This window comes from Sarcophilus harrisii, chromosome 2 (assembly GCF_902635505.1).
Source record: "Sarcophilus harrisii chromosome 2, mSarHar1.11, whole genome shotgun sequence".
In the NCBI taxonomy this organism is placed as follows: Eukaryota; Metazoa; Chordata; class Mammalia; order Dasyuromorphia; family Dasyuridae; genus Sarcophilus; species Sarcophilus harrisii.
In genome coordinates, this window is record NC_045427.1 from 423,948,868 (window position 1) to 423,971,006 (window position 22,139).

The 22,139-nt window shown below is 39.1% G+C and overlaps 1 protein-coding gene across 1 annotated transcript in view; it reads left to right on the top strand.

Moving 5' to 3' along the window:
• The first annotated feature begins 210 nt into the window (after window positions 1–210).
• Window positions 211–22,139, top strand: part of MYBL2 (MYB proto-oncogene like 2) — a 39,913-nt gene continuing 17,984 nt past the window's right edge. Inside the window, exons 1-7 of the mRNA XM_031953980.1 lie at window positions 211–395; window positions 2,307–2,403; window positions 3,395–3,466; window positions 5,721–5,813; window positions 8,760–8,980; window positions 15,914–16,070; window positions 19,541–19,894. Coding sequence (XP_031809840.1) covers window positions 376–395; window positions 2,307–2,403; window positions 3,395–3,466; window positions 5,721–5,813; window positions 8,760–8,980; window positions 15,914–16,070; window positions 19,541–19,894 — 1,014 coding nt within the window. The 5' untranslated portion in view covers window positions 211–375. The remainder of the gene's footprint in view (window positions 396–2,306; window positions 2,404–3,394; window positions 3,467–5,720; window positions 5,814–8,759; window positions 8,981–15,913; window positions 16,071–19,540; window positions 19,895–22,139) is intronic.

A 22,139-nucleotide genomic window follows, 5' to 3' on the forward strand; every position in this document is an offset into this window, starting at 1 on the left:
CTGCAGCCGGCGAGCCTTCGGCAGGATAGGAGAGGCTCAGCTAGGCGGGCTGCTGCTCTCCCTCCCCCCCAGCCTTCCCCCTTCGCTCCTTTTCTCTTACCTCCCCCCATTTCCACTTTTCCTGCCTTTCCTCCCCCCCCTTGTCCCCGTCTTTTCCCTTCTCTTTGCCCCAATTTCCCCTTCTTTCCTTCTCCGTTTCCCCCTTTCCTCCCTGCTCCCATTCTCTCCCCCCTTCTCCTCCCCTCTCTTCCCCCTTCCCGCATCTCCTTTCCCCGTTCTGGGCAGCTCTGTTGTCCTACCCTTTCTTCCCCTCCCCTCCCTCCCCCCCCTCCGCCGCCTTTATGACCCCGTGGCCCCGGGGGCAGCCGAAAGGGGATGGCTCGCCGGACTCGCGGGTAAGTTAGGGGCACTCGGGGGCCTGCTTTATCTACTCACGGAAACACCCTCCTTAACGGGTCGTAGCGGCCCCTCTCCCTCCTCCGGCTTCCCCCTGTGAAGCTCCCGGAGAACGTGGGGCTGGGACCCAGTGTGCCTTTGCTCCCCCACTTCAGAGGGGGGGCCTCTCGTTGGCTTCGTGAGTGGGTCAGGTTCAGCTTTCTGGGGGGGGGAGGTCTGGACTTCCCCGGGCGCTCCCCCGGCGCTGCCACTCTGCGGGCGGGGCCGGGGAACCGCTGGCCCCGTGAGACCCGGGGGCTTCCCTTGGCCGGGTGCTCGGGCTGTCGGGGGCGAGTCCGGATTCTGGGCCGCAGCATTTTGTCCCTGTCTCCTGTGGCTGTCTGTAAAATGGGTGTTAATAGTGCCCTTGGAAACTCTTAAATAGTGGAAGATACACCTCTGATCCAAAGCTTTCTGAGGGCTGCGACTGCTCTCCTCTACCCATCTCTGACTTGAGTCTTGCTTCTTGCAGCTCTCGCCCCATTAATGTCCTATTGAACAGTATATCAGCATTGGAGGAGAATTTTTCAGAATCATAAGATATTAACCTGATGATGTCATCATCCTAGGGCACTCTGCTGAAACCTATGGCTCCCTATTTTTAAATGCACAAAATAAAATACTTAGGAATACAAAGGAAACCAATCATATCATAATGCAGTTATTAAAATATATATGATTTTAAATGGCATCCTCATCTGGGACCTCTCTCCCCAACCCAATTTTGCAAAAGAATAGTTTGGAGCGCTGAGAGGAATTTAAGGTTACAAAATATTGAATATCCTACCTACAATTGTAAGCCTAGACGTCCTCCATAAACTTTTTTCTCGATTAACTTGAGGGTCTGATATGGAGGAAGAAATGAGTTCTTATAAATTGAGAGATAGGAAGAATCCTACCCTTCCCAAAGCCAAGGGCAGTGAAGGAGAGGTATTTTCCTGACATTTCTCCATTATACCAAAGGGCATCATTGTTGAAACATAGTACTGATGTTATTTACAATATACTCATACTTTTATTAAATGCCCATATTAAGTTGCCCCTTTCCTGGATGTTATTTTGGTTTGCTTGTTTGTTTTTGTTTTGCCTTAGCTAGCAGGCTGTTTCTGGTTTACAAATATCCCACTTGCAAGTTGGGATACCTACTAATGCTTTCAGTTAAGATTTCTTTTTCCCTGGGGTCATGGGGAGAAGCTTGAGGGTGCTTCTCTTTGTCCCGTACTATGATAATTTTCTTTTGTGGCCCTGTTGGGTTTGGGTGGAAGAAGAACTTTAGGTGCATTTTTTTTTCTCATAGAAACAATGTAAAAAGTGGTTACGTTCTATTTCAGTTACATTATAGGTGAAATTGACTTTTTAAGAGTGCACAGCCACCTAATAAAATATTGTTTCTGAAAGAGAACTTTGGGAATACAACCTGTTCTTGGGGGTGGGTTTGACCTGTCTTGGACATTTATATTTTGCTTCTAGGAAATTGTTCTAGAAGATGTGATGAGGGCTTTTAACCTTTTTTTATGTCATACCCATTTGTCAGAACCCTTCTCAAAAGCATGTTTTTTTGTTGCATAAAATAAAATATGTATCACAAAGAAAATTCATTGAAATAGTTATCAAATGAGTTCACAAAACTCAGATTTAAAAACCCTTGATCTTAGTGAAAAGGGGGAAACATTTCAACCAATTAGTCACATTTTCCCCAAGAGTTTTATAACTTTAAAATCATCATTCAGAATACATTTTGAAAATATCAAGGACTAGTAAATAAATTCCTTCTGACTGATTGGCCCGAGTGTGTATGTAAATGAGGAGAAAAGTTATATTCTACCCTAATGAAGTCTTAAATTTTAAATGGATGCATTTGACATTTTTAGCATCGAGGATCAAGATGAGTTGCACTGTCAGGACACAGATTCCGATGTACAGGAACAGAGAGAAAATAAGTGCAAGGTCAAGTGGACCCACCAAGAGGTAAGTGATGGAGAGGATAGGTACCACTGGATTTGGAGGGAGAGGTTCTGTGAGGAAGATCAGAAGGGAAAGATAAGAGAATGGGGGATATAGAAAAGAAGGGGAAAACTGGAAGTATGGACTGACCTGACCCTCTAGACTATTAACATCTTTTCATCCTGCTGTAAGATGGTGTAATACATAAAAGAGAAAATTGCAAGGGGGGGGGGGGGACGACGACTTGTTGAACTCTGTGTCTGATCTTAGCCCATGTTAGACTCTTCTTTGAAGATGATTTTTCATAACTGGTGAGAAAGGTTTTCATCTAGTTTTCTAATATGGCACCCAGAGGAGTGATGGTTTTCTTCTCATAGAGCACTGCACCTAGTTAGATCTACGAAATCCTTATGGGGTATTTCATGATTAGTTGGTTGTCAGCCCTAAAGGCTTACCAGGACTCTGCTCAGCCTGAGTAGAACATTCAAGTTGTATTTTGTGAATCTGCATTCAGTTCAGTTTGGTAAGCCTTCATTAAGCTTCTGTGAGGGCAGGAGGATATATTGACTTAAAATAGCTCCTTTCCTCAAGGTGCTTACATTCAATTGCAGGGGATAAAATTGATGTCACCTATACACAAGTAAGTAAATATAATTATTTCCAAATAAAACTTATATTATTTCACGAGTGAGAGAATGCTGATAATCGGAGTAAGGGATCTGAAAAGGCTGCTCATATAGGAGGTAGCTCCTGAGTTGTGCTTTGAAGGGAGGAAGAAGGGATTTGATGAGAAGGAGGTGTTTCAGGTATGATGGGACCACTTCCGCAAGGGTGTGAAGACAGGAGGATGCAGTGTCATGGGTGAGGAGCAGAGCAAGCCAGTTTGGTAAGGAGCGGGAGTGTGTGAGAATAGGGGAGTAAAAATCCATCTTGGGGGAGAGCTTTTCTTCTGGAGATGAACCAAATCATGGATTCTGAACACCTGTAAACTGATTCAGTATCTGGTTCTTTTCAGGATGAGCAGCTGAAGGCGCTTGTGAGGCAGTATGGGCAGCAGGACTGGAAGTTTCTTGCAAGCCACTTTCCTGTAAGCATGGGGGCTTCTGGAGCACCTGGGAGTTTTGTTTCTGGGGAAAGAAGGGGTATATTGCTCAGTACCCACAGAGTTTTGTTTTTTTCTCAAAGAAAGGGAATCTTAAGAATGTCAGAGCTGGAAGACACCCTAGAAATCATCTTATCAACTTATGATTTACAGAGGTGGATTGATTTTGCTCAAGGTCATACTGATTCTAGATTTAACAGGGCAGAGGTTGGAATCCAGATCTGCAGACTCTAAATCTAAATTCTCCATCCCTTATACCATGCTGGTAACTTCTTCCCAAATTTAGCAAAAGGTTATTTTAATGATTTCCCCTCTATCTACCAAGTGTGAGGTATTCTTGGCTCATGACATCTTGAAATAGTATTTTTCAGTATACTTTTTCAACTGATTAAAAAAAAAATCTCTTTAGATGAAATGTTAAATAAAATTGCAAATAACTTACTATAACAGGGTACAGCTAGTAGTTCTTAATGGATTTCCACCTCCTTTAGGGAGAATATTAAAGAGATAACAAGGGGACAGCTAGGTAGTGCAGTAGATAGAACACCAGCCCTGAAGTCAGGAGGACTTGAGTTCAAATATGGACTCAGACACTTAACACTTCCTAGCTGTGTGACCCTGGGCAGGTCACTTTAACTCCAATTGCCTCAGCAAAAAAAGCCCCCCAAAACCCACAAAAATAGATAACAGGATGGGAAGAATGATACAGGGGGGCAAAAGAAAAAATCATCAGCACAAATAGGGGAATGAAGAAGGGGAAATTAAGATACATCTTAGGATTCTGTCCAGATCAAGGCGTGCTATGATTTTCATTGTTAGACTATATGGAGTATAAATGAGAATTTTAAAACAAATGCAAATTATTATTAAGAGAAATGTTGATAAACTGGCATCTAGGTGGCACAGTAGATAGTGTTAGGCTCAGAGTGTAAAAGACCTGAGATCAGATTCAACCATAGACATTTACTAGCTGTGTGACCCTGGGCAAGGTACTTAACCTCTGTTTGCCTCAGTTTCCTTATCTGTAAAATGGGAATAATAAATAACACCTATTACCCAGGATAATTGTGAAGATTGAATAAAATAAAAATTGTAAAGTACCTGTCACATAGTAAGCACTTTATAAATGTTAGCTATTATTATCATCATCACCACCATTATCTTCATCATCATCATTATTGTTACTATTTTGATAAGAGTGCCAGACCTGGAGTCTGAAGGAAGCTTCAGACATTTACTAGTTGTGTGATCTTGAACAAGTTATCTGTAAAATGAGGATAAAAATAGCATTTGCCTCACAGAGTTGTGAGTCTCAAATGAGATAATAGCCCTAGAGTGCTTAATACTCTCCCTGACACACAGCGCTGTTTGCTATTATCATTAATTATTATTATGTTTGGGTGTTACCAGGCTAGTAAATTATCTGGAAGCACCTGTCACGTGAAGAGTGGTTGAAAGAATTGGGGGATGTTAAACCAGAAGAAAAAGGCACCAGGACAAGAGTTAATGTAAAAATCTGTCATGTGCAAGAGAGGGACCACCTCTGGTTCTGTGGGGTCTCAGAGGGCCAGAGGAGGACTTGAGTAGAATTTACAGGGACACATGGAGAGTTCTTGAGCAGCACGGGGGATGCTCAGAGCTGTGTTTTAGGGCTGCCACCTTTTCTTTCATTGGAAGGTGGAGGGGAGAGGTCATTCAATTAGGAAGCTGTGCAGTGGTGATTTTGGAGTCAGGATGGGGAATCACAGGCTGGTGAACTTTCAGTTGTTTTCTCTCTGGGGGTTTGGGCATGTGAATTTGCATACCCATGGGCTCTCACCTGATGTCTGCAAAACATGTAGAAGGTGATTGACTCGGCAGAGTACAGAATGAACTCTCTTTACCCTCATGGGAGGATTGACCCCATGGCCTTGCCTGTGTGAATATCAAGGTCCTCATTTGTGCCCTTAATAACTGAGCTAGCCTCCCTGGGCCTTTCCTGCTTGCTCTGCTAGTCTCTGGGCATGTGGAAGGGGCAGAGGCAGATTTAGGCTCAGTGTAAGTAAACGTTTCTGCATTATTATTCCAAAGTCGGGTGGGATATCCAGACAGGCAGCCAGGCCCTGTCTCTTGGGAGAGTCTCTTAGGGGCCGTTGGGCCCATCACTCTCTGTTGGGATGTTGTGAATGGATTGGGCTTCTCTGACTCTGGGATTTCTGATTTCTCTCTTTTCCTGCTTGCTCTGAATTCACCATCCCAGAATCGCAGTGATCAGCAGTGCCAGTATCGGTGGTTGAGGGTTTTGAATCCAGACCTTGTCAAGGGACCTTGGACAAAGGAAGAAGATCAAAAGGTAAGGTTACCCTGCGTCCTGGTCTCTAGGAGCTTGTCTCTCATCTGGTGAAGAGGGCACAGGGCTTGGAGTCAGGGGACCGGAGTTTGACTCCAACACTTAAGGCCTGGGTGGTGACTTTGGCCCTGTAAGGATGCTGTCCCATGTTTATTTGTCTGAAAAACAGGTATGGTAGCACTTTGCCACCTTCTTCTGGCTTGTTTTGAGAGAAAGCCTTTTTAACTTCAGATCAGTTCAGAAATGTGTTACTCATAAAACTATAAACTCAGCAAACTTCCTTATCCGCAAAAAGAGCATTCTGGCATCTTTGCCAAGCAAAACCTCCAAAAGGGGTCACAAAGAGTTGGCAAGATTGAAGTAACTGAATGATAACAGTAACAATCCCCCTCCCCCTCATTTATAAAACTGAGGAAACTGAAGTCCCAAAAAAGATTAATTTGTGAAGCCCCCAGAGGTTATACGTATCAGGTTGGATTTGAAACCTCTGTTGCTGCTTTTTTCCACCATATTGCACTGGTATATTAACATGAATGCTGCCTTAGTTTAGATGATCTTGTCAGGTTTTTCTATTATTTTTCTACCTCTACATTTGATGTGGGTTATAAAGCATCTATTGTCTTCATGGTGCCTTTTTCTTTTTTATTGACCATAAGCCAATCTCTTAACCCTTCTGCCTCAAATTCCTTGTCTGTAAAATAGAAATCACATCTAGAGGTTTGTGTCAAATGAGATATTTGTAAAGTACTCAGGACAGTGCCTTAATAAGTGCTTGTATTCTTCCATTCCTTTCTTATACCTCTACGCTTTTATTAGCTTAGTCCCTCATACAAAGAAGGCACTTAAATACTTGTAAGTTGATTCTCGTGAAATGATGGTTTTTGTTGGCTTGGGGCAGAGGATAAAATTAGTTCTGGTGGCTCCTTTGTCTTAGGAGAACCACTGCTTTGTCCTTCCATTTAGTTTCATCTTCCCTTTTCATGTGGTTCAATTCTTTAAATAGGAGGTCAGTTTATTGACCACTGGACAGAGTTTCTTAAGAGTCTTTAATTTGCACCCATGATTTGCACCCATGGTGCACCAGATTGTACCTCTGGTATAGGGAACTCCCAGGTAAGAACTTCTTCACTCCGTATAGATCTGTGCATTTCTGCAGTGTGATTAATTTTAGGCATAAGGAATCCTGAAAAGGAGATCTGCACAAGGGCACATGATTGTGTCTGTGTTATAATTTGAAGTAGGACTTTAAAAGTCTCAGGTGTTGAAAATGACCGTATTTATTGTTTCATTTGGTTCCCCCTTAGCCCACATTCAGAATGCTTAATATTAATATTTATAGGTAGTTTAAAATTTGTATGAGAAGAGGGCTATGTAGTTCCGCAGGCTATTTTGAGTAGTTCTTCAATTTCATAGGGTGCCATAATCACAAAATTAGTCATATTGGTGATGATGGGCATCTCATAATGAGTTAGGTTGGTTACTCTTCTCAGTTTTTGCAAAAAATAGTGAGTTAGTTGGTTGCTGGGACTGTATTCAAAATCTTTTGAGAAGGTAGAACAGCTTAGATCACACTGCTGGCTGGCATAGCCTTTCAAAACCTAGAATCACCTTCAGCATGTGATTAGCCATTGAATTCAGACTTTGCTCTTTATCTCATCTGTGAAATGGGAATAAAAACTCCCTTGATTGGATAAAATGGGATAAGGCTGCAGAGTGGTAGAGTGAATAGATAAGGGTCTAGAAGATAAGTTTTTTAATCCTGCCTCAAATACTTACTTAGGTAAACTTTGTATAAAATGGGTATAATAACTTATACTTTACAGTTGTTATGAGGCTTATATGAGTTCAGGGATGTAAAGAGCTTGAAGACTTAAAATGCTACATAAATATAGCTATTATGCTATTACTAATGTCTGCTTAGAGTACTGTCTACCTTAACTATGTTAATCCATTAAGATCTATTGATGTCTCATCCTAGTTTAGCAATGAGCCACCTGTGGTTCTCCCAGGCTCCCTTAAGTAATGTTGGCTCTGATAGGTTCCCCCCAAATTAGAAAAGTTTCAAGTCCTGGCCCAATCTGTCATTTGTTTAGCCAAGTAGAAAAAGGCGTATTACTTGTAGGGTGAACCACTAGTAGGTGGGTGAAGAATTCTGTTCAGTTATAGAAATGCCTAAAATACCTACTGTAAACGATCTTAACATGGGGTCTGTGAACTTATTTTTAAAGAATATCCAGATAATTGTATTTCAATGATGGCAGTTTCCTTTATTGTCCCATGTATTTTATTTTAGACATTTAAAAACATTCTGATAAGGAATCCCTTTCCTTCCCCAGGCTGCCAAAAGGGTCTATGGCCCCCCAAAAGGTTAAGAATTTCTCATCTCCTATATTATTATTGTATAAAAAATGATGAACAAGCTGGTTTTAGAAAGACCTGGAAAGATTGACACAAACTGATGTTGAGCGAAACAAGCAGAACCAGGAATACATTGTACAGAATAACAGCAAGAATATGCGATGATCAACTATGAAAGACTTGGTCAGTGGTCGGTGATCCAAAGCAATCCCAATAGACTTTGGACAGAAAGTGCTATCTGCATCCAGAAAAAGAACTATAGAGATTAAATGTAAATCAACACATGCTGTGTTTAAAAAATTTTTTTCATCTACTGATACTTATAAAGGGTCTGCAATCTGCCTTGATGGGAGGAGCATCCACAGTGATGAAATCAGGGCTCCTTGTAGTGAAGTTAAAACATAATTATGAGCTCTTAATTTTTGTTCTGTGTTTGCATGTCATATTCTCAGTAGGTATAGGCTTCTTCAAGGCAAGAATTAGTTCTCATTTTTATTTTTCATTGTCTCCAGGGCCTTGTGCGGTAGTGGGCACTTAATAAATGCTTGTTAAGTTGAATTCTTTTATGGTTATTTCCCCAATTCCCAAAAGGTCATTGAACTGGTGAAGAAATATGGCACCAAACAATGGACATTAATCGCCAAGCACCTGAAAGGGCGTCTGGGGAAGCAGTGCAGAGAGCGCTGGCACAATCACCTGAACCCTGAGGTGAAGAAGTCATGCTGGACGGAGGAGGAGGACCGCATCATCTGTGAAGCTCACAAGGTCCTGGGCAACCGCTGGGCTGAGATCGCCAAGCTTCTCCCTGGAAGGTAAGGCAAAATCGGGTTCTAGCGGGTATTTCAGGGCTTTCCAGAGTCCCAGGTCAGTCTTCATTCACAAGAGGGAGTCAGAAGGCTGGGATGGGGTGCGGGAATGGTTCATCACAAGGTGGGAAATGGCAGCTGTCCGAGATCCGGGATCCTAATAGGAGTGGGAGGACAGGAGGCAGCAGGTACAGATCTGGAGCCCCCTCTGTCACTCTTTATGTCATCTGGAGTAACTTGCCTCCTCTCGCTGAGCCCTAGATTCCTCATCTATAAAACTGAGAGCATTGAGCCAAAGATCCTTCCAGTTCAAGCATTCTTTTGTGGTCTTCTCTTAGGGAGAGGGCTGTGGGCTTTGGGAGGAGAGCATTTCTTTCTCCCCATAGACAAATGCTTACAAAAGTCAATTATGATTTAAGTATTTCTCATGCCTCTTGCTTTAAATTAATCTGCTGTTGTATTACCAAGCTGTCGCCCTTCTCTCTGGCCTACTAGAAGGCACACACCTGCAGCCTTTAGGGGACAGGAAACCATAATTTCAAGGTCAAGCTGCAGTTTGAAAAGGTTTCTTAGGGGGAAAATATTTTTTCTTAGTGTATAGCACAGAATGTGGCCAGGAGGGCAGAGTAAGACTCCTTGAGATCGGGGAAAAGGGTGGGTGGGGGAAAAAAGTCATACCTCATCTGTTTCACCTGCAACATTAATTATGAGATAATGGAAAGAGCTGTGGACTTTTCTTTGCCACTTAATGAATAGCTGGACAAATTTTTTGACCTCTCTGGGTTTTAATTTCTTTATCTTTAAAGTAGGAATAGGATTAATACATATTTTAGTAGGTATTTTTTAAAAATACTTTTTGATTTTTCTTTTTTATGTTACCCACGTGTTTTCGCCAAGTATCCTCCCATTCCTCCCTTACGACAGACTTTGCATTGCATTGCATTAACAGATGCATCGAAAAAAATCTGACCTTACATGCCATATTTTAAACCCGTGGGAGTCTTGTTCCTCTGTCTCAAGCCTTTCCATATTTCCTCTGTATTCACCATTCTCACTTCTTAAATCTCAGAATATCTGTTCCTCTAGCCTTTTCCCAATAGATGGGCACGTTCTTTGTTAGTTCTTTGCCATCACAAAAAGTGCTGCTCTAAATATTTTGGCACATATGAAGCACAGGGCAGATTTGAGGGTCAGAGAATGTAAAGCATTTTACACCCATAAGGAAATGTTAGCTATTATTGTTACCGTTAAAGTGATGATACCTGCTTTATATAGTGAGAAAGATAATAATAGCTCACTTGGCAGTAACATCCTGCAGCTTACATTAAATAAAATGTACTCACTGGGAGTTCCTTACACCAATTAACTTAAAGGTTTGGTTTTGAAAAAAAAAAAGTGTGCTTATGTGCTGGGGATGTAAAGACAAAAATCCAATCCATCCCCTCCTGGGTGAACTTCTGGGTGTGCTCTGTCATTTAATTGGTATAAGAAACTTTCATCAAATAACCTTCCTTCATCAAAGCAGATTGCCCTCTGCTCTGCATCTTATAAAATTAGAGTTGCCTGGGCTCTTTGAGGTTAATGACTTGCCTCAGGTCATGGAGCTAGTCTATGGCAGTTAGGACTTGAGCTCTCAGAGGCCCTGTGTCATGCTTTCTAGCATATATCAGCCTATTTAATTATGTTTGTTGGTTAAATCTTTGTCACTAAGGTAAATAGTAGCTCATGTTTCCCCATAGTGTTTTAAGGTTTATAAAGCATTTTCCTCATAGCTGACTGGCCTTTTAAAAACACAATCCCTCAATACCTAAAGAGCAAGGGGGAGATTAAACTTCTTGATCTGAGCCACCCCAAGCTGTGCAGATAGGATAGTCTGTGTGTATTCAGTTTAGACATTAAACAGTCTAGGAGCCCGCTAATGGGCCCATTTTGTAGTAGGAAGCAGAATATTATTGTCCCCATTTTAACCTGCCTCCCACAGATAATATTCTTTTCTTCCTACTCTTGGAAGTAAAAGAGTTTGCAACTTGGCAGTGGGGAGATTTTAAGCTCTCATAATATGGTTCTTTATTCTCTGACTTAGCTAAAGGTAGGGCAGCTTTAGTTTTTTGGATGACCCCAAAATTAGGGTCTCATATTTTCTTGCTAGAGTCTACCTTTTTCACCAGGCTCACTTTGAGTTTGTTAATCTGAGGGCTCCTCATAGATTTAGATGAGGTTTCAAAACTCTTTTCTTGAATGTGGCAAAAGGGAAAGAAATGGTGTATTCCAGTTCCCTTATTGTTTTGGTTTCTATATGAATTTGCTCCAATTTATCAATGTCCCTCCTAAAATCTGATATCTAGCATGGGACACCACACCCGAGGAAGTCTGGCTGTTGCAGAAGGCAGTGGGGGTATTACTACCCTCCTGGAAACTATAATTCTTTTTAAAAATCTGTAATGCTTTCTAAAATGGTTGCATTTTAACTATGGATTTATTGAGCTAACAATTTTCAGGTTTGTTTCTGTACTGTTCTATTAAGTTCCCTTTTGTAGAGCTGTAACTTTATGAAATACTTTCTTTACCTAACTTCCCCCCAAGAAATGAAAGCCTGAGAAATACAGGAAGCCTTCCCCAATTCTTAATTTCAGTGCTTTCCAGAAACTTCTTAATTATCCCATTTATCCTGCATATTGCTTTTTTTTTTTTTTTTTATTAGATTTGTAAGCTCCTTGAGGGTAGGGTCTTTTGTCTCTGCACAGTGGCAGGCACATAGAACTTTTATTAAGTTTGTTGATTCATTAGGAAGTTTTCTTTGCCTTTTGAATTGGAATAATGATAACACTGCACATAGTGCTTTAAGATTTGTATACATACATTATTTTGTTTGAACTTAAGAAGAACCTTGGGAGACCTAGGCACTAATGTTGTTGTTGTTTCCATTTTACAAGTGAGCAAAATATGATTTAGAGATATTAAATGACTTGCCTGGAATCACGTAAGTAGGAATGGAGATGGAGATAGAATTTCATCCTAGGTCCAATTTTCTATTCATTGTGATAGAAACCCCTCAAATTTTCTTAAGGTCAGGAAGAAAAAATATTTTCAATCTTTTTGTGTTAAAACTGTTAAAATATAATGGAGTGATTCCTAGTATCCATGAGAAGAATGCAGAGGAAGTAGACTTCCTTATGGAGAGAAACAAGTAGTTTTCTTTTAAAATAACAATTATATTGGTGTTTTTTATTCATTTATTTTTGCATCACTATTTTTCTCCAGTATCCCATCCTTTGCCTTCCTGGATAACAAACAGGAGTTGGTAAAGATTTTTTAAAAGTGAAAAAAAATCAGTATAGCGGACAAATACATTTAAATGAATACATTACATTAAAATGTATTTCTCACCTACAAAGGGATAGGGTGGAGGTGGGGACTATCTTCTCATAGGTCTTCTTTGAACGCATGCTATAGTAATTTTCCAACCTTGGCTTTTGATTATATTTGTCATTTTTTTTTTTTTTTCAATTATTTCAAACGTCCAACTCTTCATGAACACATTTGGGGTCTTCTTGGTAGGAGATACTGGAGAGGTTTGCCATTTCCTTCTCCAGTTCATTTTACAGGTGGGGAAACTGAGGTGGACAGGGTTAAATGACTTGCCCAGGATCCTTGCTCATAATTGAGGTCAAATTTAAACCCAAGAAGTTTTGAAGTCTTACTTTATTCCTGGCACTCTGCTCAGTTGGTAACCTAGCTGCCCCTGCCATTATTATTTTTTTACTGCATGGTAATAAGCCATTATGTTTATACACCATAACTTGTTCAGCCATTCCTTAATTGGTATCTATTTTGCTTCTAATTCTTTGCAGTCACAAAAAATGAAGCTGTATATATTTCAATGTATATCCTGGCTTTCTTATTATCTCCTTGGAATATAGGTCTAGTAATGGAATCTCTGGATCGAAATGTATGAACATTTTAGTTAAGAGAGAGACCTCTCCTCTCCCCCAATCCCCCATTGTCACAGAATGATCTATTCCCTTTACCTTTATAAAGATGGACAATGGAGGCATCCTTGAACTCCTGGAGCATAATTTCCTCTTGCTCTGGAAAATTACAGTCAGCTTTTGTTTGAGCAATGGACCCCCCAACTTGTAAAAAATTATTTTATGGAGAACTCGCCCAGAGCAAGCACTCACAAGGTGATCAGTGATACAAGCGATATAAAGACAAAAAGTGATACAAGGCCATTCCGAAGGTCTCTCTTAAGAACTTTAGAATCAGTTGTATGATATGAGAAACACGGGCACAGGACCTCCCATTGTGGCGTGCTCTCATCAGAGAAGGTGCTGTTACAGGCTCTATGAGCTCAGAAGAAATGAAAGCTGCGCAGAATTGGCAAAGCCACCCCAAATGTTCCCAGGGACTATTTCTGTCCCACCTGTGGCAGAGCTCTCTGATAAGCTGCAGGCTCAGACTCTGACATAATGGCAACATCCATCCGCCAACAAGGCATTATCTTACTATCCCCCCCCAATATTCATTATTCCCATCTTTTGCTATCTTTGCCAGTTTGCAGGGTGTGAAATAAAACCTCAGGATTCTTTTGATTTGTATTTCTCTAATTATTGGTGATTTCATGTGGTTAACAGTTTTATTAAAGAACGTTTTATATAAAACTTTAGACCACTTATCTATTTGGGAAATGGCTTTTGGTCTTAAATTTGCTAATTGTTTCTTTATCTTGAAAACTAAACTCTTATTAAAGAAATTTGATAGATTTTTTTTCCCCCGCTCATTTGACCTCTCTTCAGTATCCTTACTTATCTTTATCTCCAGTATTCCTCTTTCCCACCTTCCTTTTAAGAACAGGCATATTGATTTCTTTTGTGCTAAAGCTTTTCTGTTCTTTTGTAATCAAAGTTAATCTTTTTTACCATCTGTAATTAGCTTAGTCCCCTGTTTGGTTAAGAATACAACTAACTACCAGTAGCTGAGAGAGAGGCTTGATTTGCTTAACTTTTTTTGCAATATGTTCTTTTTAAAAATTTTTTTAATTTTTTAAGTTAAAGCTTTTCATTTTTCAAAACATATACACGGACAATTCTTTAACATTAGTCCTTGCAAAACCCTGTGTTCCAATCCCATCTCCTCCCCCCCCCCCCCCCCCCCCCCGCCCCGCCTTTCCCCCATACCTTCTCTAGATGGCAAATAGTCCAATATATGTTAAACATGGTAGAAATACAATAAATACTTTAATATAAATCCATTTAGGAAGTTTTGTGGAATATGACATAAGTTGTTCATTTAAGCCTAGTTTGTGACGAACTGTTTTCCAGTTTTCCCAGCAATTTTTATCAAATAGTTATTTCATAAGTAATTTGTGTTTTCTAAGATGTTAAAAAAATTTTTTGGGGTTATTGAGATTTGCTAATTCTGATTTTTCTTTGTGTAGTCTTTTCCCATACCATCAGATGGTTTATAATATAGATTGAGTTTGAGAAATGCTGTTCTCTCTTCACTTATCTTTATATTTCCTTCCTTCATATTTTATTTTTCAAGTGAATTGTGTAAATAGATTTTGTTTAAGTTTCATTATGATAAAAAATATTTATGAAGTTTTAAAATTATTTGGTATAGCATTAAAGCTATCATGTTAAAATTGGCACAATCTAATAAGGAGCACTAAATATTTCTCCAGCTATTTCAGTTGTTTTTTACTTTTTTAAGGAACACAAGTTATTTTGTGGGCATTGATAGATGCCCACAGTTAGTTGGAATAGAAACTCATTCTCTTGAATTTTGTTATCTAGTATATAGAAATTTTGTAGTTTGCAATTTTGTTGAAGCTATTTTTCAGTGTCTTTGCTAATTCATCAGGATTTTTAAAAGTAAATTTTATCTTTTTACCTATATGTAAACCTTTGATTTCTTTCTCTTATTTTATTGTTTTTTGCTAGGATTTCTAGAACTATATCAAGTAATACTAAGTAAATTAAGCATTCTTATTCTACTTTTGTATTTATTGGAAAATGTTCTAGTGTATCTCCATTACATATGCTTGTTTTTGTTTTTAGCTACTTTTTATATTTAAAAAGCTCCTCCTATTATAATTTTTAGGGTGTTTTTTATTTGTTTGTTTGTTTCTTTGTTTTTGGCAGGAGGATGCATAAATGAGTATGGTGTTTAATTATTCAACAAACATCTAGTACTTCCTTTGTACCAGACATTGTGCTAAATGCTGGGGATATAAAAGGAGGCAAAAGCCAATCTCTGTCCTCAAGGTGCTCACAATGTAATGAGGGAGTTAACTTGTAAATATACACTAGTAAACCACATATTGGAAATATTTTTAATTAATTAACAGTGGGATTTTGTCAGAAGTTTTTCCTGCATCTTTCGAGATAATTGTGTGGTTTGGGATATTCTTCTCATTAATATTATCATCTTGATTGTTTTTCTGTTACTGAACTATTCTAACATCTCTGATATGAATACAACTTAATCATAATGAATGATTTCTTAGATGAATCACTGTAGCCTGTTTCAGAATTTTATTTAAAATTTTTTAATCAGCCTTCATTTATCATCTTGGCCCATAGCTCTCCTGTGTTTTTATTCTTTTTTAGTTTAGATATCAGGAATATATTTTTCTTTTGAACTCAGGTTTTCCTTCCTCCAGGCCACACATTCCACTCACTGTACCGCCTGGCTGCCCTTATATTTTTCTTACAAAGGAAGCTGGTTATATGCTTTCTTTCTGTTTTTGAGCCTAATTTGTGTAGTATGGGTACTAGTTGTCCTTTGATAGGATGCCCCTTTGCATCCATCAGAACCAGGCAGTCTGTTAAGATCAGTGGGCGCCCCACGTTGATACCCAGTGCTCTATACTCTGAGCAGCTTTGTGCTATGAGAGTGGTCACAACCATGTTATAAAGTCGCCAATCTCTTTGACAGAACTGACAATGCAGTGAAGAACCATTGGAACTCTACCATCAAACGGAAGGTGGATACTGGGGGCTTCCTGAGTGAGACCAAGGACCCAAAGTCTGTGTACCTGCTTGTGGAGCTGGAGGATAGGGAGGGTCAGAGTGTGCATTCCACAGAGAGCCAGGTAAGTCTAGTAGGCCCACTTTCTTAGGAAGAAAGAAGCCTGTCCCTCAGAGTGGAATCCCCTAGAGGGTGGGGTGGGTACTGTTTTGTTATTCTTATTCACTGAGTCTGCACCCTGCCTGAGACTTGTTAGGTATTCAAAAAATGTTGGTTACTTCAGATTAGTTTTCTCTCTCTCCCCCTCAATTTCCTCAGAGGAAAATGAGATGATGAAATTAGAGAATCCCTGAATTCTCTTCTAGTCCTATCCCCAGATCCTCTGGTTGATGAATCGTCAAGTAAATGTTTATTAAACTTCTAGATGCTGGGACAATATTAAAAATACTAAAGATGAAAGGGAAAGAATCTGGAACTCAAAATTTTAAAAACAAATGTTGAAAATTGATTTTAGGAAAAGGACCCATATGGGCAAATATGTTTGCAGCGGCTTTTTGTGGTAACAAAGAATTGGAAAATGAGTAGCTGCCCTTCAATTGGGGAATGGTTGAATAAGTTGTGTTGTATGAAAGTAATGGAATATTATTATTCTTTTAAAAAATGATGAACAAGCTAATTTTGGAAAGCAAGGCCTGCAAAGATATATATGAACTGGTGTTGAGTGAAACAAGCAGAACCAGGAATACGTTGTACACAATAACAAGAAGAACGTGTAATGATCAACTATGTAAGACTTGGTTCTTAGTGGTTCAGTAATCCAAAGCAATCCCCAATAGACTTTGAAAAGAAAATGCCATCCTCAGAAAAAGAACTATGGCAACTGAGTGTAAATTTATGCTGTGTTCATTGCTGTTTTTCTTAGTCTCCCATGGTTTTTCCCTTTTGCTTCTGATTTTTCTCTCCCACTTGATTTATAAAGTAATGTGAATCAAAAATAAATAAATTTACTAGCGCAAAAAAAAGAAAATTGTTTTTACATGTACCTGGGGAAAAATAAAATGAAAAAAGATTTTTTTATGTAAATAAAATGATAAAGATGGTCTCTGCTTTCACAAGTTTTCTAAACTAATGGAGGAGTTGAGCAGTAACTTCTAGCAAATAAGTTCCAATAAATAACTATGATGAACTAGGTTTATAAGAGGAGATCAAATTGATCCATTTCAGCTGGGAGGGAAAAAAAATCAGGAAATGCTTCATGGCACTGGTGGCATTTGAATTAGCCTTTGGAAGACTAGTAGATGAGGGAGTTGGTAGTGAAGATAATTTTTAAAAGTATTTTATTTTTCAAAATACATGCAAAGATAGTTTGCAACATTTATTTTTGCAAAACCTTGTTACAAATTTTCCCCTTCCCCCACCTAGACAGCGAGCAATCCAATAGCTATATTTATCATGCTGCACAAGAAAAATCAGATCAAAAGGAAAAATAAAACGCAAGGAAAAAAACAAGCAAACAACAAAAAATGAAAATACTATGCTTTGATCCATATTCAGTTTCCATACTTCTCCCTCAGGATGTGGATGGCTCTTTCCCTCACAAGTCTCATTGTTGAAAAGAGCCAAGTCCATCAGAATTGATCACATAATCTTGTTGCTGTTGTGTACAATATTTTCTTGGTTCGGCTCATTTCACTTAGCATCAGATCATGTAAATCTCTTCAGGCTTTTCTGAAATCAGCCTGCAGTTTATTTTTTTATAGAACAAATGGATCTGCATCCTTTCAGTTTCCATATTCTAGCCACTACAAAAAGGGCTGCCACAAACATTTTTGCACATGTGAGTCCTTTTTCCTCTTTTATGATCTCTTTGGGATACAGACCCAGTAAAGACACTGCTGGATCAAAGGATATGCCCAGTTTTATAGTCCTTTTGCTCTCTAGAATGGTTGAATCAATTCACAACTCCACAACTCTACCAACAATGAATTAATGTCCCAGTTTTCTCACACCTTCCCCAACATTTATCATTCTCTTTTCCTGTCATTTTAGCCAATCTGAAAGGTGTTGTCTTAATTTGCATTTCTCTAATCAATAGTGATTTAGAGCACTTTTTTCATATGACTAGAAATGACTTTAATTTCTTCATCTGAAAACTGCTCTGCTCCTATCCTTTGACCATTTATCATTTGTCTTATATTATAAATGAGTCAGTTTGAGGCCTTTATCAGAAACATTGGCTGTAAATTCCTGTCCCTCCCAGATGTCTGCTTCCTTTCTAATCTTGTTTGCATTGGTTTTGTTTGAACAAAACCTTTTAAATTTAATATAATCAAAATGATTTTGCATTTCATAACGTTCTCTAGTTCTTTGGACATAAGTTCTTTCCTTCTCCACGGATCTGAGAGGTAGACTCTTCCCTTGTTCTCCTAAATGAGAACACCCTTTATGTCCAAGTCATGAGCCCTTAAGGTCTGAATGGGAAGATAAAGTCTGATCTTATCTTGGCTGTTAGGTGTTGGTCAGTGCCTAGTTTCTGCTGCACTGTTTTCTGTGTTCCCAGCACTTTTTGTCAGATAGTAAGTTCTTATTCCGGAAGCTGGGGTCTTTGGCTTTGTCAAGCACTACATTATTATAGTTGTTGATTACTGTGTCCTGTGAGCCTAACCTATCCCTCTGATCCAGTACTCTTTCTCAGCCAGCACCAAATGGTTTTGATGACCACCACTTTATAACATAGTTTTAAGTTTGGTACAGCTAAGCCCCCTAGTGAAGAGGATTTTAAACAGTAGGGGATGCAAAGGCTCAAGGCTGGGAAGGGATGGCATGGGCTTGAACGATGGTAGTCCAAGATGGGTGCCTTGGGTACCAGGCCAGTGAGTTTGATATTTAAATACAGCACTAGGGAGCCATGGAAGGGTTTTGATCAATGGAATGATAGCATCACACGTGTGCTTAAGGAAGGCTAATCTAGATTGCTATTCTCAAAAGGAAACTTCATCCAATAGACCATTCTTTTATTTTGCCCTATTAAGAATAATTTCTACTCACAGAAGCATTATAACGTAAATGATCATATAGAAGTCCATGAACTCCTAAGGTTTGCAATTTTTAAAAAATGCTGAATGGTTGGATGTGATGGTGTGTACCTCTGGTCTCTACTACTGGATAGACTGAGCTTGGTGGTTCTGAGCTGCAGTCAGACTAAAATATTGACCATACTATGTATACCACCAATATGGTGAGTTCCCAGGATTGGGGGCCAGTAGACTTCCTAAGGAAGGACAAGCCAATGCTCATCAGAAATGAAACATAGCAAAGTTTTTCAGGGTCGGGGTAAGTCTGTATTCCCACACTAGTTGATGTAGGATCTTAAAAAAGAAAAATAAAGGAAAAGAAAAATTTTTTTTTATTAATTTGAACAAGATAGTAACAAGTATTCTATTTGCTGTCCTGTTTCTCTATATTTTTGTTGTTTGTTTGTTTCTGGATTTTGATGCTATTTTATTTTACCATGAACAATTTTTTTTCCCGTGGCAGTTTAGGTCTTTGGGTAATCTTGATTCCCCTCTCCTCCCTAATTACTGTTTTAAACAGAAGACTCTTACTACTGATTGGTCCACTGGGGTCATGGAAGTGGAAGAGGAAGTCAGTGAGGAGGAGATAGCAACCACATCAACTATCACGGCTGCAACCACATCAGGTGTTGTGGCTGCAACCACCTCAGGTGTTGTAGCCACAGCTGCCCCTGCGGAGCAGCAGGCGGTGGCTCCTGAGGAGCCTGCCAAAGACCTTATCCCTGACCCCATGGAGGAGACTCCCAAGGAACTGAAGTCTGAGGATTCTCCCGTGGAAGTCAGCTCCCCATACAAGTGGGTGGTGGAGGCAGCCAACTTCTTGTGTCCAGCTACAATGCCAAACTTGACAGATGCCCTGGATCTGATAGAATCGGTAATGATTATTCCTTACATTAAATAATAGGAATTTGTGGCTTTTTCAAGGTTTTTATTTGTATATTTATTTAAATGTTTGGTTTGGAATGTCTGTGGTTGCTAAGCTCAGAATTTAAAAGAGAATGATTCCTTGCATTTATGTTGGACTTTTGAGTTTACACAACAGTATCATTGTTATCATCTCAACAGTCTTTGAGGGAGGCAGGTTAGGGACTTTAGGATTATTTTATAGATTTTAAAGAAACTCAAATCCAGGAAAAGGTGAATTAACCTGGTCAGAGTCCTATAAATAATAATGGATAAAGCAGGTTCTCTTGAGTAACAAAATTTCTTGATTAAAGAAATAGTTGAGAAAAAAGAGTGTTAGGTTGTGAATAGGAGATCACAGAGAACAGTTGTCATGGGGAAAGTTTGGGGCCAGGGTGGGGGAGGAGGTATTTTAGTTCTGTAAGCCAGAAAAAGGAACCCTGATGGGCCAGTCTTCCAAAAGAAGACTGGGTTCTTACATTGTTCAAAGTGGCACCGAATATATCTTCTCCCATCACGGATAACTTTCAAATTAGTTGAATCTCTTGGTATTTTAATATTAACAGCAGAGAGAGACTAAAAGAATATCTGGTATTTCTGTAGCAACTTGGACAGCTAGGTAATGTAATGGATAGAACACTGGGCTTGGAATCAGCAAGACGCATTTTCCCAAGTCCAAATCCAATCTCAGACACTTCCTAGATGTATGACCCTGAATAAGTCACATCACCCCATTTACCTCAGTTTCCTCATCTGTAAAATGAACTGCAGAAGGAAGTGGCAAACCACTCTGGTATCTTTGCCAAGAAAACCTCAAATGAAATTGTGAAGAATCAGACTTGATTGAAAAACACCATCTTTGCTGAGTAGACTCTTTTTTTGCTGCCTCCCCCAAGAGGGGCTATTTTATTTCTTCCTATTGGACCTTTGCTGCCTTCCTTGGGGTATGTCCCTAATTGTGGAAAGGCTAGGTAAAAAGATGTGGTTACTTTTCCTGGATTGCTCCTAATTGTTATCCAGAACAGGTGATTTCCTTCACGGGTTCACTAACAATACATCTGTCAGTATTGCTAATTTATCAGACTTGCCTGAATTTGCATTTCTCTTGCAATTAGTGATTTGAATAGGTTTTCTTGTTTTCATATATAGCTTGACATTCTTTTGAAATTCAACATCTCCCTTGGGTAATAGCCATTGGCATTTATGCATTTGTGTCTAGTCCCTGTACATTTTGGCTATCAGTCACAGTCAATGCAAATATATTTTTCATTTTTCTTTTTCAATTTTAATTCTGTCTTCATTGATTTTATTCATTCAGGAGCTTTTTGATTTTATGTAATCAAAATTTTCTATTTTATCTTTCATGAGCTCTCTACTGTTTTTGTTCAATTAAGAATTTTCCTTATGGACATAGTTGTGAAAAGTACCTGAACTCTGCCTTTTGTATTCAGGTTGCATATTTATTTTGTGCAATCAATGCCTTTCCTATCCATCCTTTGTTCTCTTGTTCCCTTGTTCTCCCCAACATTCATCATAAAGAGTCTGCCTAAAGTGTTGGAGGCTCTCTTTGCTTTTTCTTGATATCTCAGAGATATATTCTTGGGCCATCTACCTGTTATTCCTTAGTCTTGAGTGACTAGCCTATCCTTCTGTTGCATAATTCCATCATGACACATTCTCTTTACACACACCATGTTCCTTTGCATAACCCTTTGTGTGAAGCTCATCTTTAGTTTTTCAGAGGACATAAAGCAACACTTGTGAAATCTTTGTATTTTAAAAATATACTTATGTTCTGGAAAGCTTAGGGTCAGTACAAAATGCTTTGCTGTTTCCTATAAGCAGTTCAGTCCAGTCTCTTCCTTTTCAACTCTTGACTCAGTTCATTGTTCTTCTGTATTGTCTTGTTCCAGAAATAAAAACTGTTGGACAAGCTTTATCGCATATCCATTTAAATGCATATTGGAATCAGGATAATGAATATACTTAATCTTCTTCGACTTTCTTGTGTTGGTGGACCAAATAAACTCTCTTGAGTAATAACCAAACACTTCAAGGAGTTCTGCAGTATCTTGAAGCTTGAAACAATCAACACAATGTTATGCACAAGAGGATCTTGAGGATCTCATCCTCTGTAGAGAGGATCCTTGGCCTGGATTTTGCTTCTATCGATTCAGCTTCTATCGAAATGGCAAATACTTTTGACAAGCATGTGA